Here is a 13,680-nt window from a genome sequence, read left to right on the forward strand (position 1 = left end):
AGAAGTACCTCAAGGGAGGCAGTGAGGAGGATGGTGCTGGCCTCTTTTCACTGGTGGCCACCCACAGAACTAGAGGAAATCGACACAAACTGAAGTATCAAAAGTTCCACAGGAACTTAAGGAAGAATTTCTTGCCAGTGAGGGTACCAGAGCACTGGAACAGGCTGCCCAGAGAGGTTGTGGAGTCTCCTTCTCTGGAGATCTTCAAACTCTGCTTTGACACAGTCCTGTGCCATGTGCTCTAGGTGACCCTGTGTGTGCAGGGGGTTGGACTAGATGATCTCTAGAGGTCCCTTCCAACCTTCACCATTCTGTGATTCTATGATTTGGGGCAAAGGGTGGAAAAGAGGGAGTTAGGTGTCACTGCTGATACTTCAAACAAGTTATTATAAACAGTGAAACTTGTATTAAAATAATGTTTTAGGCTATGGCAACAGCTTAATGACATTTGATTTAATGCTTTCCTGGCCAGTGTTCCTTTGTCAGTAAAATAGGGGGGTGACATATGACCTCACATAGCCTTTTATCACCCTCCTACCACTTTCCCTGTGAGTTCATTGAAACACCAGCCAAGGTTACAGAGCCCTCCTCCTCTCTGCACATCTTGGCATCCTCATAAATCAGCAAGGCAAAAACAACCAAAAAACACACATTATGCCAAAAAGCATCTCCCAGGAGAAAGGTACTAAAAATTTAATAAAGCTAAATGCTACACTGTAACATCATGGGGGGAAAAAAAAAAAGCAACATTCTTTAGCTTTTAGTGTGCCTTTTTGGCTTTCTGTCAGCTGGCTTCTTATCTTCTGTTCCCAAATCCTGGACGGGGAGCCACTTCAGAGGGTTGCGGCGGTACATGGGCCATGGCGGGAGCGTTAGCTTGGAGAAAGGGATTGAAGTTGAAACAGTAAATCAAGACTACAGGCAAGTATTTTGTGCAGTCACTTCTCCACGGAAAGCACCGCTGTCCTGTATCAGTGCTCTCACTCTGACTTGAAGTGAACATTCAGTTGAAGTAGAGAAGCAATTCAGTGTTAGGTAGTAGTTTTAAACCACAGTATTATCTGAAATGTGACTAGCAGACGAGAAGAGGAAAAGAACACACCAGGCAAGCCCAGGAGCACTGCGTTCTGCAGGTCCCAACACAGCTACACCTCTCTCTTTACCAATCAATTACGTGCAAAGAGGTGCCTGGGCCTTCCTTAACTGAACTAGCATTTCAGGTTAAATAGCGCACATTTCTTCCGACTTCTTAAAAACAAACTTACCAGACATGATAAAGCAAAACCAGCCATAACTATATAGACCGTCCATCCAAACTGCTCAGTGATGTAGCCATAGATGAAACCAATAACCTTACAAAAAAAGAAAATCATTAAATATACCATAAAAAGCTATATATTACGGTCTTCTATGGTTAAGCTAGCTGGAGTGGGAGAGGTCAAAGAGTTGAGAAGAAAATCTGGGTTTTTTAAAGGCCAGGTTTCATATGTCTTCCTAACACTGTTTTCAGCACTGCAGGCCAACGATGAAATTAAAACACAGAAAGAAGCAAAGTCCTTATTCCATTTCACCCCCCACCTCGACTCTGTCTAAAGCTTTAACTGATCCAGGTAAGCCAAACTATCCAAAAATCCCCTAGGCCCAAAACAAGCTTTATTTTTTGGTTATTACCTACAGTTTTAGCATACTCACTGCAGAGACGAGAATGATTCCTTGGAAAATCTGTTCCGCCAGCTTTTGGCCCTTGTAGTCCTGCGGAGAGACACGTGGGTCACAAAGCACACGTGTAAATAACCCAATTGTTTATTCTCCCCTTTTTGAGCACCCACAACATAACGGCTTTATAACAGCTCCATCGCAGCCCTTCCCCGTGGTTTCTCGCCCCGTTAAGGGGCCGCCCGCGAGGGCTTCCCCTTTCCCGAAGGAGGCCCAGGGAGGCCTAGCGCCGCCACCGCCCCAACAAATCCATCAATACATTAATAAATCGATAAACGGAGGCCAGCGCTACCATCTGCGTGGGGATGGAGCGCAGCACGTCCAGCATGGCGGCGGCGGCGGCCCCGCGCCCGGGCGGCGGCGCACGGCGAGCGCTGAGGTGGCCGGAACCGCCGCTCCGCGCCGCGCACCGCCCCGCGGCCGGCCCGGCCTCCCGCGCCGCCCCCGCCGCGCAACGGCCGCCTCAGGGCCCCGCGCTGCGCAGCCGGGAAGGTGCCCGCGCTGCCGCCTGTGCGGGAGCGGCGTCGCTCGCGCGGCCCCGAGCGCCCCGCGCTCCCGCGGCGGCCCCAGCTCCGGGGGGCCGCCCGAGCCAGGCGGGCGCGGCGCGCGCGCCCCGGCCCGACCCTCCGGCAGCTCCGCGGGCGCCTGGCGGCGCGGGGGGCGTGGGCGGCCGCCGAGGTGGCGGTTGGCGGCGGCTCCGGCTGCGCGGTTCAATAACGAGTGAGTTGCAATAACGACTAACAAGCGTCGAGGCTGGGCACAGAGGCAGGAATATTCCCTTGCGGGGACGTTTTTTCCCCCCTCTCCTGTAACGTGGTGGCGGTTCCTTCCTTCGCACTCCCGTGAGCCGTTCGGCGGTGCCGCCTCAGCCCGATCCGCCGGTGGGTCCTGTGGGGCAGAGCTGCGCGTGGGAAGCCCAAATCCTCCCGCTAGGATCTGATGTGAGTTGTTAGCTGCTGGGTCCCGCGGAAACTCCCTGGCAGGGAAGCACAGGAGGAAGCATTCCTCTCTGCTGGGACGCGTCCAGTGCGCATCCGTGAGCTGCATGGAGCCCATGACTTTCAGTTGTCGTTTCCCATCCCTTTCAACCAAAGGGATTTGTTATCCCCGTGTAAGTGAGGCAAGAGCTGCAAGTGTCCAGGTAGCCGCGCTTGTGTAGAGGCCATGGCTGGTTCCTAAAGCTCCACGCAGTTTCTGTCTCCCCGAGGAGAAGGCACCGCGCTCCGTGTGCCCCGTGTACTCCATGCGCTCCGAGGCCGCTGGCCACAGCCCTGACCGCAGGGCGCAGGTGACTGTCCTGTGTTTTCTGTTACAGATCTGCAGAAAAGCTGGCACTACTGGTGAATAAAACCACAAGGAGAAAATGACCTTGAGGAAAGGTATGTGTGCGTGATTTGTTTCTAACTCTTTTGTTAACCTTTTCGGAGGTTCCTGGTCTTTCCAGTTATTTTAATAGCCTTTTTTCCCCCCCCCCACCTTTTTAAATTTCCAGTGAACATTTCCATCCTCATAGTGGTGGTTGTTATATTTCTGTTAGTTCTTCATCATAACCTCCTAGGCCTCAGCGACTTCTTGAAACGGGAATTGTCAGGTATGTTGAGCTTTTATTTTATTCTTTTGTGTGTTTTTAAGACCAATGGGAAAATATGTGCTCTGGCAAGGCATAAACCACTTTGCTACAGGAATAACTTGTGTGATAATGATTGATCATCTGCATCACAGGATACATTTTTGCACTCTAGTAAATAGAATATTCTATGGAATATAGAATAGCATATGAAAATATTTGGAGACATTGTGAATTTTAACATAGTAATAATTACTGTATTCCATTTTGCATAAAACAAATATGCCAATCTTATTCTGCAGATTCAAGCCCATTAGGACTCCAACCTATAGATTTCATCCCTGCAATTCCCCAGAGGTTGATAGATGGAAGGAATGATAAGGAGATTTCTGTGGTCATCGCAGCATCGGATGAGAGGCTCGGGGGTGCAATTGCAGCCATGAACAGTATTTATCAGAACACCAGATCCAACGTGGTTTTCTACATTGTTACTCTGAATGATACTGTGGATCACTTGAGGTAATGATTTTTTCCATTAGACTCCCACGATACTGTCAAACTTGATCTCATCCTCTTCTGAAAGATGCTTTGCCCAGTGCTGCCCTCCCGAATGTGCCACGTGTGTTCATGTGTCATAGCACGCAGCAAGTCCCCACAGTCATAAGGGACACCACTGAAATGATGACTTAGACTCCATGGAATCCATATGTTTTTTAGAGAGGGAAATGAATGGCCAGATGAAGATTTGCGTTACAGTAAATATGATATCAGGCTTCTCTTTGATTTTGTTTCATTCAACAAAATCTTTGCCTTTCTGCTGTTCGCAGGCTGTGGCTGAGTAACACTGCTCTGAAAAATCTGAAATACCGAATTTTGCATTTTGATCCAGGTGTCTTGGAAGGGAAAGTGCAAGTGGCCTCTGGAAAGGCAGACACCTTGAAACCGGTGAGGCTCTTAGCTCCTTTTTGCAAATAGTGGTTAGTAACAACAAATGTTGATGACTGCCTCCAGTGGCTTTTGAATTCAACTGGAAGTGAAGGAATCTTCAGATTTCTGCAGAAAAAATCTTTTATTATCAAATTCCTACAATTACACTAAGAGCAAACTTTCAGATAGTAGGAGATGAATTTAAGTATCTATAGATGCACCTATTAGTAATATTTTTTGCCAATTTCTACAGTGAGATCTAGCAGCTTTCTTGTCAAACATGCCAGAAATATGCAAATGTAGGAAATCATAATGTCGATGAGTTTTAAAAGTCATTTTGTCAATGCGCATGTTCCTAGGAAACTGGGCTTTATTAAATTGATGGAACATGTTTGTATCAAATAACTCCTAGGATATTGCTGCCTGTTTTGCTTCTTGGATGTTAGGTAAGTGTCGAGAGTATCAGTCAACTTCACATTTATTTGAACAATTCCTTATTTTTCTTACTCTCATGCTTTCACAGTTAACATTTGCAAGATTCTACTTGCCCAGTCTGGTGCCTCATGCAGAGAAGGCCATCTACGTGGACGACGATATCATCGTGCAAGGTATGGAGACCTTCCTTCCTTTGCCAGTCCTCTCTATGCTGGGGTTAGGACAGTGCCTTGGACAGCAACCAAACATGTCTGCTTCGAAGGAAGATGTAAAAATTCTGTAAATATGAACAAACTGGATTAAACCAACTGCTTTTATCAGCTGTAGGAATGGACTAAACAAAAAGCCACCTAAGCCTTATGCAAGATGATGGCTTATAATTCTTCTGTGCTTATTTCATTTTTTCAGATGATATTCTTGAACTTTACAACACCCCACTGAAACCTGGACATGCAGCTGCATTTTCAGATGATTGCGACTCGACAACTAATAAATTTGCTGTTCACGGAGCAGGGAATCAGGTTGGATTTATTCTGATTCAGTAGTAACAACAGTGCAGATTCCTTCCTTTGGAACTGGGCACTTGGTTGTTCTAACATTTTTGCAGGTTGTCTTCCAAATGCAGTGGAAGTAGAATGTAGAGGTCTGACTGTACCTACTCAAATCAGTTTACTCTGGTATTTGTGTTACAAATTACACCTACAGTTTCTAGTGAGGCACACAAAAAGTATTTTCAGTTCTTCTGTGCTTTATGATGCTCAGTTTGGAACAGCAGGAGTTCTTGAACAATGGAAAGGTAATTTTTTTAATTTGTGAGTGTATAAAGGAGGTTTTTCAGGGAGTGGTATTGATTGTCTCAGATTGTGGACATTAAGAATAGGTAGTGTTCCTTAATTACATAGTTTCTGTAATCATGTTTGGCATCTTAAGCATTTTCCAATGCATTAAAAGAAGAGAAAGTTGCTTTAACAGTTTATGGCATGCCAGACTGTTAATAGCTGTAAAAAAAACTTTCTTTAAGTGAATTTGATGATATTTTAAATTAATCTCTACTCTTTTTTTTCAGTATAATTACATTGGATTTCTAGATTACAAAAAAGAAACCATCCGAAAGCTTGCCATGAAAGCCAGCACCTGCTCTTTCAACCCAGGAGTTTTTGTTGCCAACTTGACCGAATGGAAATTACAAAACATCACCAAGCAGCTGGAGAAGTGGATGACACTGAATGTAGCGTAAGTGCTCCCAAAGCGGGGCTGCCTGGGCCAGGGGCTGTGTTATGGTGATGCCGTTTCACCGTGAAATGAAAGGCCATGTAGATGTTTGCAGCTTCACACATGCTACCTCCTGTTGTGTAGCTGTGCGTGAAATCAACCCCTTTAGGGCTGTAGCCTTTGCCAACGTCTTTGTCTCTTCCCTTGAAGAGAGGAGCTGTACAGTCGGACTCTGGCAGGCAGCATCACTACCCCTCCGCTGCTCATCGTGTTTTACAAGCAACATTCCAGCATTGATCCCATGTGGAACGTCCGGCATCTTGGTAAGTATGAAACACTTGGGACCCTTCATTTGCTCTCCCCTTATGTGTTTTCAGATCTGTACTTGGACTTTTGGTTGAGGATGTGGCAAAGGGATCTTTTCTTTATATTCCATGCTTTAAGGCACAATCCGCTTTGCAGTATCACCTTGCACCTTGGTCCTCTGGGTTCCTTTTTCAACTGCTTGCCCTTGAATGGACTTGCTCCCAAGTTGCCCTTTTTTTCCCACATATGTATTGCATCAGGAGTGTTCCTAGATATTTCTTCCTAGCTTGTTCGGAGGAAGAGACATTGTATCTGTTTTGCTGCTGGTAAAACTCAGGTGCTGAAGAGGGACTTCTTTGGTTTTGAATACAGCAACCCTGAGAGTGTTTTAAAAGAGCTTGGAAGTTCAAGCAGTACAGTAAGATAGATTAGCTCTGAGACTGATCATAGCAGCATCTAATTGCACCTCAGCATGTCTTTCAGTTTGCCTCACGTACCAAATCCTTGCTCCATAAATGTCAGGAAATTCTTTTTTAAAAAAAAAAAAAAAACTTAATACAGCACGTTGGTATTCCAGCTACCTTTTATCAGGCACTAATCCTCCTTTTTCTGTCTAGGGTCTAGTGCTGGAAAAAGATACTCTCCTCAGTTTGTGAAATCTGCTAAGCTGCTCCACTGGAACGGACACTTCAAACCGTGGGGACGAACGGCTTCGTACGCCGAGGTCTGGGAGAAGTGGTACGTTCCTGACCCCACGGGCAAGTTCAGCCTGCTCCGCAGGCACTCGAAAGCCCATGAAGCTAAGTAGAAGAAATCGTATTCACCGATGGCATTTCTCAGGAAACCTTTGGACTCGAGCAGGTTTTTTTCAGCCAACTAGTGTTATAAAGCAGTCCTTGCCTTCTCAAGCACACAGAGATGCGCTTAGGCAGCTGTAGTGCTTGTAACCCAAAATATGCAGTCCCAAAGAAGCCTCATTTTGCCTGTGTGACTGAAGATGCTTCTCTGGCAGCACTTCAGAAAGCAAAGGAACATCTCCATAACTTAGCATTTTTGTTAGTTCATTTGTCTGTTGTACGTTCTTCTGTTCCAGTACAAATCTTTTACAAGAATGGATTTTCTGGTCAGCTACAGAAATAAATAGTTCCAAATAACAGGTTGCTTGCACCATGCAAGTCTTTCACAGTAAGGTACTGTAATTAAGAGCTGCAGATTTATTTTTGTTATTATTATTGTTGTTATTGATGTTTCTTGCTTTCTTATTCTGTGAAATAGTTTACTCAGCAATACTTTCTTGCATGAGGATTCTTCTCATACATTTCTGTTTAAGTCTTTCTGAAAAAAAGGAATCTGGGCTTTTGGCTAGTTTTCAAATATGATTTCACTACATGGAGTGGTTTTAACTGCCAGTGAACACTAAACATTTTGTGTAAAGCTGTGGAGAAAACTTTTTTTTTTTTTTTCAAAAATAAAAGCTGATTTTAACATCTTGACTCCAATCTCAGCAAAATGGCAGTCTCTAAAATTTTAGTGTGGTACTGGAAGCTTGTTTCCATTGCACTTAGGGTATTAAGAGATTGAAGTTGAAGTCAATTGTTCTAAGCTTTGAGAGGCAATCTCATTCCAAAAGGATGTGTTTACCTTTTGGCTTGGGTGACATGAGTTACAGATTTAATTTTGCTGTTAAGTTACTCTTAATTGACTCTCAGGTGATATTCTGCTAAATAAATTTTTCCCAACATGCTTCAGTTGGCCCTTTTAAATTCCTCAAGCCAGAAGGTATTTCCCTGTTGTAGCCTGCTGCCCAGCACCTTATTTTCTATAGGTAAGTAGTTAAGAATTGTAGTCTTGTGTCTGAGTGTTAATTAGGTGATATATTCTAGTAGCTGTATTGCCAATTATTCCTTTTAATAGAGGGTTGAATTCAAATTGGGATCATTTTCGCTGTATTTAATCTTGTGAACACTGTCCTCAATAGACTTAGTGTAAAATGTTTAAAGAAAAGGCTCTGCATTAATAATGATGGGGAATAGAGACTGGCTGAGATAGAGGGCAACCATGAGCTAAAGGGCATTTTTATGTCTATATGTGTTTTAAGTACTAGCCTATAATTTAAAGGGATTTTCTAGCCTAAAAAATGCCTGACGTTTTGTACTTGTTGCTTATAGTTCTCATTGCTTATCCATTGCTGTTTTTTGTGGATTCTGATGCTGTGTTCAGTTACTTCTCCATCGCTTCTCTCTCTGGCTTTTGATGACTAAGAGCAATTAGGGTGCAATAAGCAAATGAGGGGGGAAGCCGTACCAAAGCCCATAGGATCTCTCCGGCCCAGTGCGCAGGGAGGCCCTCAAAGGCTGCACGAAAGCCAATATGGCCCCCCTGGGCCAGAGAGCACGGAGGCCCCAGGAGGCTGCACCAAAGCCTCTAGGGCCCCCCCAGGCCTCCTGGGGATTGTGTGTGCAGTAGGCAGGAGGGCCCTACGGGCTTTCATGCAGCCTCCCGGGGCCTCCGTGTACACTGTGCTGGAGAGGCCCTAAGGTCTTCATTTGGCCTCCAAGGGCATCCGTGCACACTGGGGCTGAGGGGCCCTGTGGGCTTTCGTGCGGGCTCCTGGAACCTCTGTGTGCACTGGGCCAGGGGGGCCCTATGCGCTTTCGTATGGCCTCCCGGCACCTCTGTGCCCACAGGGCCAGGGGAGCTCTATGGGCTTTTGTGCAGCCCCCAGCGGCCTCTGTGTGCACTGGGTGGGGGTGGTCCTATGGGCTTTCATGTGGCCTCCCGGGGCCTCCATGCCGGGGGGTCCCTGCGACCTTTTGTGCAGCCTCCAAGGGCCCCCATACGCAATGGGCGGGGGGGCGGGTCCTACGGGCTTTCGTGCTGCCTCCTGGGGCCTCCGTACACACATGGCCTTGGTGGCCCTACAGGCTTTCGTGTAGGTTTTGGGGACCTCTATGCGCCGCACTGGGCTGCGGGGGCCCTACAGGCTTTTGTGCAGCCTCCTGGGGCCTCTGTGTGCAGTGGGCTAGGGGGACCCCATGGGCTTTGGTGTGGACTCCAAGGGCTTCCTTGTACCCTGTGCTAGACGGGCCCTATGGCCTGCGTTTGGCCTCTGAGGGCATCTGTGCACGCTCGGCTGGGGGGGGCCCTACTGGTGTTCGTGAGGTCTCCCTAGGCCTCTGTGCACATGGGATTGGGGGCGGGGGGGTGCTACGGGCTTTCGTGCAGCCGCCCGGGGCCTCTGTGTGCACTGGGCCGGGAAGGTCCTCTGGGCTTTCATGTGGCCTCCTGGGACCTGCGTGCACACTGGGCCCGGGGCGCCCTATGGGCTTTCGTTCAGCGTCCCGAGGCCTCTGTCCATACTTGTTCGGGGGGGCCCTACGGGGTTTCAAGCAGCCTCCTGGGTCCTCCGTGCGCACTGGGCCAGGGGACCCTGTGGGCTTTGGTGCTGCCTTGCTGGGCCTCTGTGCTCACTGAGCCGGGGCCCCTACAGGCTTTGGTGCAGCCTCCTAGGGCCTCCTTGCTTGGAGGGGGGCCCCTACGGATTTTCGTGTGGTCCTCTGGGGCCTCTGTGTGCACTGGGCTGTGGGCTTTTGTGTGGCCTTCTGGGGCCTCCATACGCACTGGGCTGGGACCCCTCCCGTGTGCCCATGCCTCTTTAGTCCCTGCTGCATTAGGGCAGCCGAGAGAGATATTCCCACTGCACTGACACGGGACAAAGAGCCAGTGAGGCTCAAGGGCAGGGGTGGAAGAGAGTGCCAAGAGCGACAACCAGCACTTCCCCAATGTCTCAAAGTGGCCCCTGCCCACACAGAGACCCTACGGGATGCCTTTGACAGCCCTCTGACCAGGGTGCATCCTCCGGGAAGCCGGTTGCACCAGCTGCTTCTATAGCCTGAGCATGGCTCTGTAACACTTAGACGCCTCATAGAATCATAGAATGCTTAGGGTTGGAAGGGACCTCTAGAGATCATCTAGTCCAACCCCCCTGCATACGCAGGGTCACCTAGAGCACGTGGCACAGGACTGCATCCAAGCGGGTTTTGAAGATCTCCAGAGAAGGAGACTCCACAACCTCTCTGGGCAGCCTGTTCCAGTGCTCTGTCACCCCCACTGTTAAGAAATTTTTCCTTAAGTTCCTATGGAATTTTTGGTGTTTCAGTTTCCAGCCATTTCCTCTAGTCCTATCAGTGGCCACCACTGAAAAGAGACCAGCACCGTCCTCTGCACTCCCTCCCTTGAGGTACTTATAGACACTGATTAGATCCCCTCTCAGCCTTCTCTTCTCCAGGCTGAACAGGCCCAGCTCCCTCAGCCTCTCCTCGTAGGGCAGATGTTCCAGGCCCCTGATCATCCTTGTGGCCCTGCGCTGGACTCTCTCCAGCAGCTCCACATCCCTCTTATACTGTGGAGCCCAGAACTGGACACAATACTCCAGATGTGGCCTCACCAGGGCTGAGTAGAGGGGCAGGATCACCTCCCTCGACCTGCTGGAGACGCTCTTCTTAATGCACCCCAGGATCCCATTGGCCTTCTTGGCCACGAGGGCACACTGCTGCCTCATGGTCAACTTATCATCCACCATGACACCCAGGTCTTTCTCCGCAGAGCTGCTCTCCAGAAGGTCAGTCCCCAGCCTGTACTGGTATCTCGGGTTATTCCTCCCCAGGTGCAGAACCTTGCACTTGGCCTTGTTGTGAGTGGGCTAGTGCTCTCTCCCCGGTTCTCACCTCCCCGAAGAAACTGTTTCTTCTTCTTGCCCTTGCCGCACAGATCCAAGTGTTGACGACCGCACACCACCATGAGCAGCACTTTTCCCCAGACAGAGGGATGCCCCCTGACAAGTGAGTGCGCACTGGCATGCCAGCTGCAAGGCAGGGCCTGGCACCATGGTGGCTCACCACCCTGTGCAGGTGCTGGCACTCAGCTGCTGAGCACGGCAGACGACATGCCCTCATTTCAGCTGGTGGGGATGTGCAGGGGCAGAGGAGAGAAGAAGCCCCAAGGGGCCCTGGGGGAGTAGCAGCAGCAGCAGGAGGACTTTGTTGATACTTTGCAGGTATCTCTTGCCCCAAGTAAAGCATATGTTGCAGCTTGCGGCATCTTACAAAGTCCTCTGGAAACACTGGAAGGAAACACTGGTATAAAACTGCCAGAGACTGCAGCTGGAGGGGGAGGCTTGCTGGTAAGTAGCTCCCAAGGTAAGCAAGGTCCCTGCCCCTGCTAAGCCCTTTTCACCCCGTTCCGAGGGAAAGAGGGTCTTTTGCTGCCCCCTTCATCAGGGCACAAGGATGCTCTTGGAGCTTCGGCTCGTTTGGTAACTACGTGTCACGGCTGCCTAACAATCTTTCTCCTGCTTGGCTGAGAGGTTCAGTGCTGCGCAGCTGCCAGAAGAAAGAGAAGTGGCCACCGTAAGTGAGATGGTGTTTTTCCCAGCAAAATCAACTGCCTTTCTGGGTTGGGTGTGAGGCTTTCTCTGGTGCAGTATGAAGCTTGTAAGGAACACCCTGGCAGCTTTGGAGGGCCACACAGGGGGCGCAAGGCAGCAAGGAGAGCAGGGAGGGCTTATCCCGGGACACTCTCTCTCTGGGCCCTGCCTGTCTTGTCCACAGAGAGGGAAGAAGAAAGGCCCTCCAAGGCAGCTGTTTCTGAGATAATGCTGGGCACTGCGGCTCTGCTTTCTGCTCCCCGGGACAAGCCTTGAGCAAGGCTGGGAGGGCTCCCACAGGCAGAGGACATGCCTGCGCTGCAGAACTGATCCCCCATCCGCAGGCCAAAGCAAAGCCAGCACGCCTGTGGGGGAAGCCCTCTGCAGCCTTCCCGGCTGCTCTACCCCGTGGCAGCTTCCTTGGCTCAAAACAACATCCTTCCCAGCTAGGGGAAATCAAGGCCTGGGGAAGACCTTGGCCACTTCCTGCCCTGAGACATGCACATTCATACGCATTGAGAAACAAGTCGCCTTACATTCTGCATGGCAAACAGAAAGATGATGTCTTCCATGCCTTCTAACGGAGGCTGTCATTGTCACTCCCCTCTTGATACTGGGACGGTACTAGTTGCTGTGTGACTGGAGGGGCTGCACCAAAGCTAGCCTGTGCCAGTGAGGCAGGAAGCTGTAGAGGATGGGGCTGGAGCTCCGCACACGCCTCTGCAAGGGAGCTGCTGGCGGCTACAGCAGTGGGCAGCTCCTGTGAAGCAGAGCCCTCTTGCTTGCCTTCAGCTCCCTCATCCTGCACGGGGCTCTGCCTGGGGAGTGTGCACCATGCCTTGAAAGCACAGCCCCATCCCTTCACCGCCCTCCGTCCCTCCACGCTATGGGACAAGGCCTGGCCACACGCTCCTGCCTCCCTCAATCCATACGGCATTTCTAAGGCTGCCGCAAGACTTGAGGCAGGCTTCTTCTCTCAGCTGTAGCCTTGTTTGGGAGTTAAACACGCGCAGGGGTTAAGCAGGCGGGAAGGCCTAAAATCCCTGCCTCAGGATGCTGCTGCCAGCATGCCTGCATCGCTTTGGATGGCTTGTGAGGAAACAGCCACCACGGAGGGCCCTCCTCTTCTCCGAGCAGCTAATGCCATTCTTTCTCCTGACAATCTTCACAACCGAGTCCCTTCCAGGATCACAAGCATCTTGCAGAAAGGAGCAGGAAACTCAACAAGCATCGTATGCTCAAGGTTCTTATGGACATGCCAGGCCTGACAACACCGAACTCCTTGACGTGCCAAAGAGCAGGAAACTAAAAGGCCTACAGGACTTCCTGCTAAACAAAGTAAGATTCACTGCCGCCAAACAACATTCAGGTCACCTCTGCATGTGCGGCTGGAATTGAGCAGGGGACTTCCCTAGGCAGAAAATCTTCTTGGGATGATACCAAGGCATATAGGATGCATTCGAAAACTTGAGCTTGCTCTCCAGACTTGCTGGAATGCCCTTCTGCCTGGGCAATGGCATCTGAGCGCCACAGGAGCCCACCAGGAAGCTCTTTCTCGCTCCCTCTTGGCAGATGATTGTGCAGCAGAGTTGACATGCCCTAAGAAATGTTGGGTCCTCTCTGCACCGTGCAGAGCCCAGGAGCTCTCCCTCTCTCACAGAGGGAGGAGATGCTGCTGGCCAGGGCCACGTGCTCAGTCTGCCCTGCTGCCGAGGGGACATTCCCAGCAAGGCAGGTGATTTCCTGGCAGCAAGCAGAGTGTCCAGGGCCCTTGCACCTCCTGACCTCAGCCACTTGAGAAGAGCCCCGCAAGGGCTAGGGGACAGCCTGGCAACCTTCCACGGACACTCAGTGGCCTGGAGTTGTGGCAGCAGTGCCTGGTTTTCAAGGAAGAATTGGAGCGGGATCTCTGGTCTCTCCTACTGCACCCCCAGAACAACAGCCCCACTGCAATGCCAACCATCCCCTTCAATTCGCACCAGTCCACAAAGACTGAAACGCACAAAAGCTCCCCAAAATGGGACAAGGCCCAAACCTGCCACAAAGCCAAAAACAAACTGTAGCCAGCACTGTTCCCTGAAATGGGCAGGAA

At 50.0% G+C, this 13,680-nt stretch overlaps 2 protein-coding genes across 2 annotated transcripts; one reads left to right on the forward strand and one right to left on the reverse strand.

The window, feature by feature from the left end:
* Positions 1-737: 737 nt before the first annotated feature.
* LOC104565242 (signal peptidase complex subunit 1) lies at positions 738-2,059 on the reverse strand. Its single transcript, XM_010211918.2, has 4 exons — positions 2,009-2,059; positions 1,693-1,752; positions 1,266-1,352; positions 738-876 (listed from the first exon to the last, which is right to left on the reverse strand). The coding sequence occupies exons 1-4, from the start codon at positions 2,042-2,044 to the stop codon at positions 754-756; spliced, it is 306 nt and encodes a 101-aa protein (XP_010210220.1). The 5' UTR covers positions 2,045-2,059; the 3' UTR covers positions 738-753.
* Positions 2,060-3,003: 944 nt separating this feature from the next.
* Positions 3,004-7,446, forward strand: LOC148595022 (glycosyltransferase 8 domain-containing protein 1-like). Its single transcript, XM_088522763.1, has 9 exons — positions 3,004-3,095; positions 3,209-3,307; positions 3,586-3,802; positions 4,111-4,228; positions 4,734-4,818; positions 5,054-5,166; positions 5,712-5,878; positions 6,068-6,180; positions 6,781-7,446. Exons 1-9 carry the CDS (start codon positions 3,080-3,082, stop codon positions 6,969-6,971), a joined length of 1,119 nt encoding a protein of 372 aa, XP_088378889.1. The 5' UTR covers positions 3,004-3,079; the 3' UTR covers positions 6,972-7,446.
* Positions 7,447-13,680: the final 6,234 nt, after the last annotated feature.

Source organism: Tinamus guttatus, unplaced genomic scaffold, assembly GCF_059628265.1.
Source record: "Tinamus guttatus ecotype Peru unplaced genomic scaffold, ASM5962826v1 Tinamus_guttatus_pri_ptg000163l, whole genome shotgun sequence".
Taxonomy (NCBI): Eukaryota; Metazoa; Chordata; class Aves; order Tinamiformes; family Tinamidae; genus Tinamus; species Tinamus guttatus.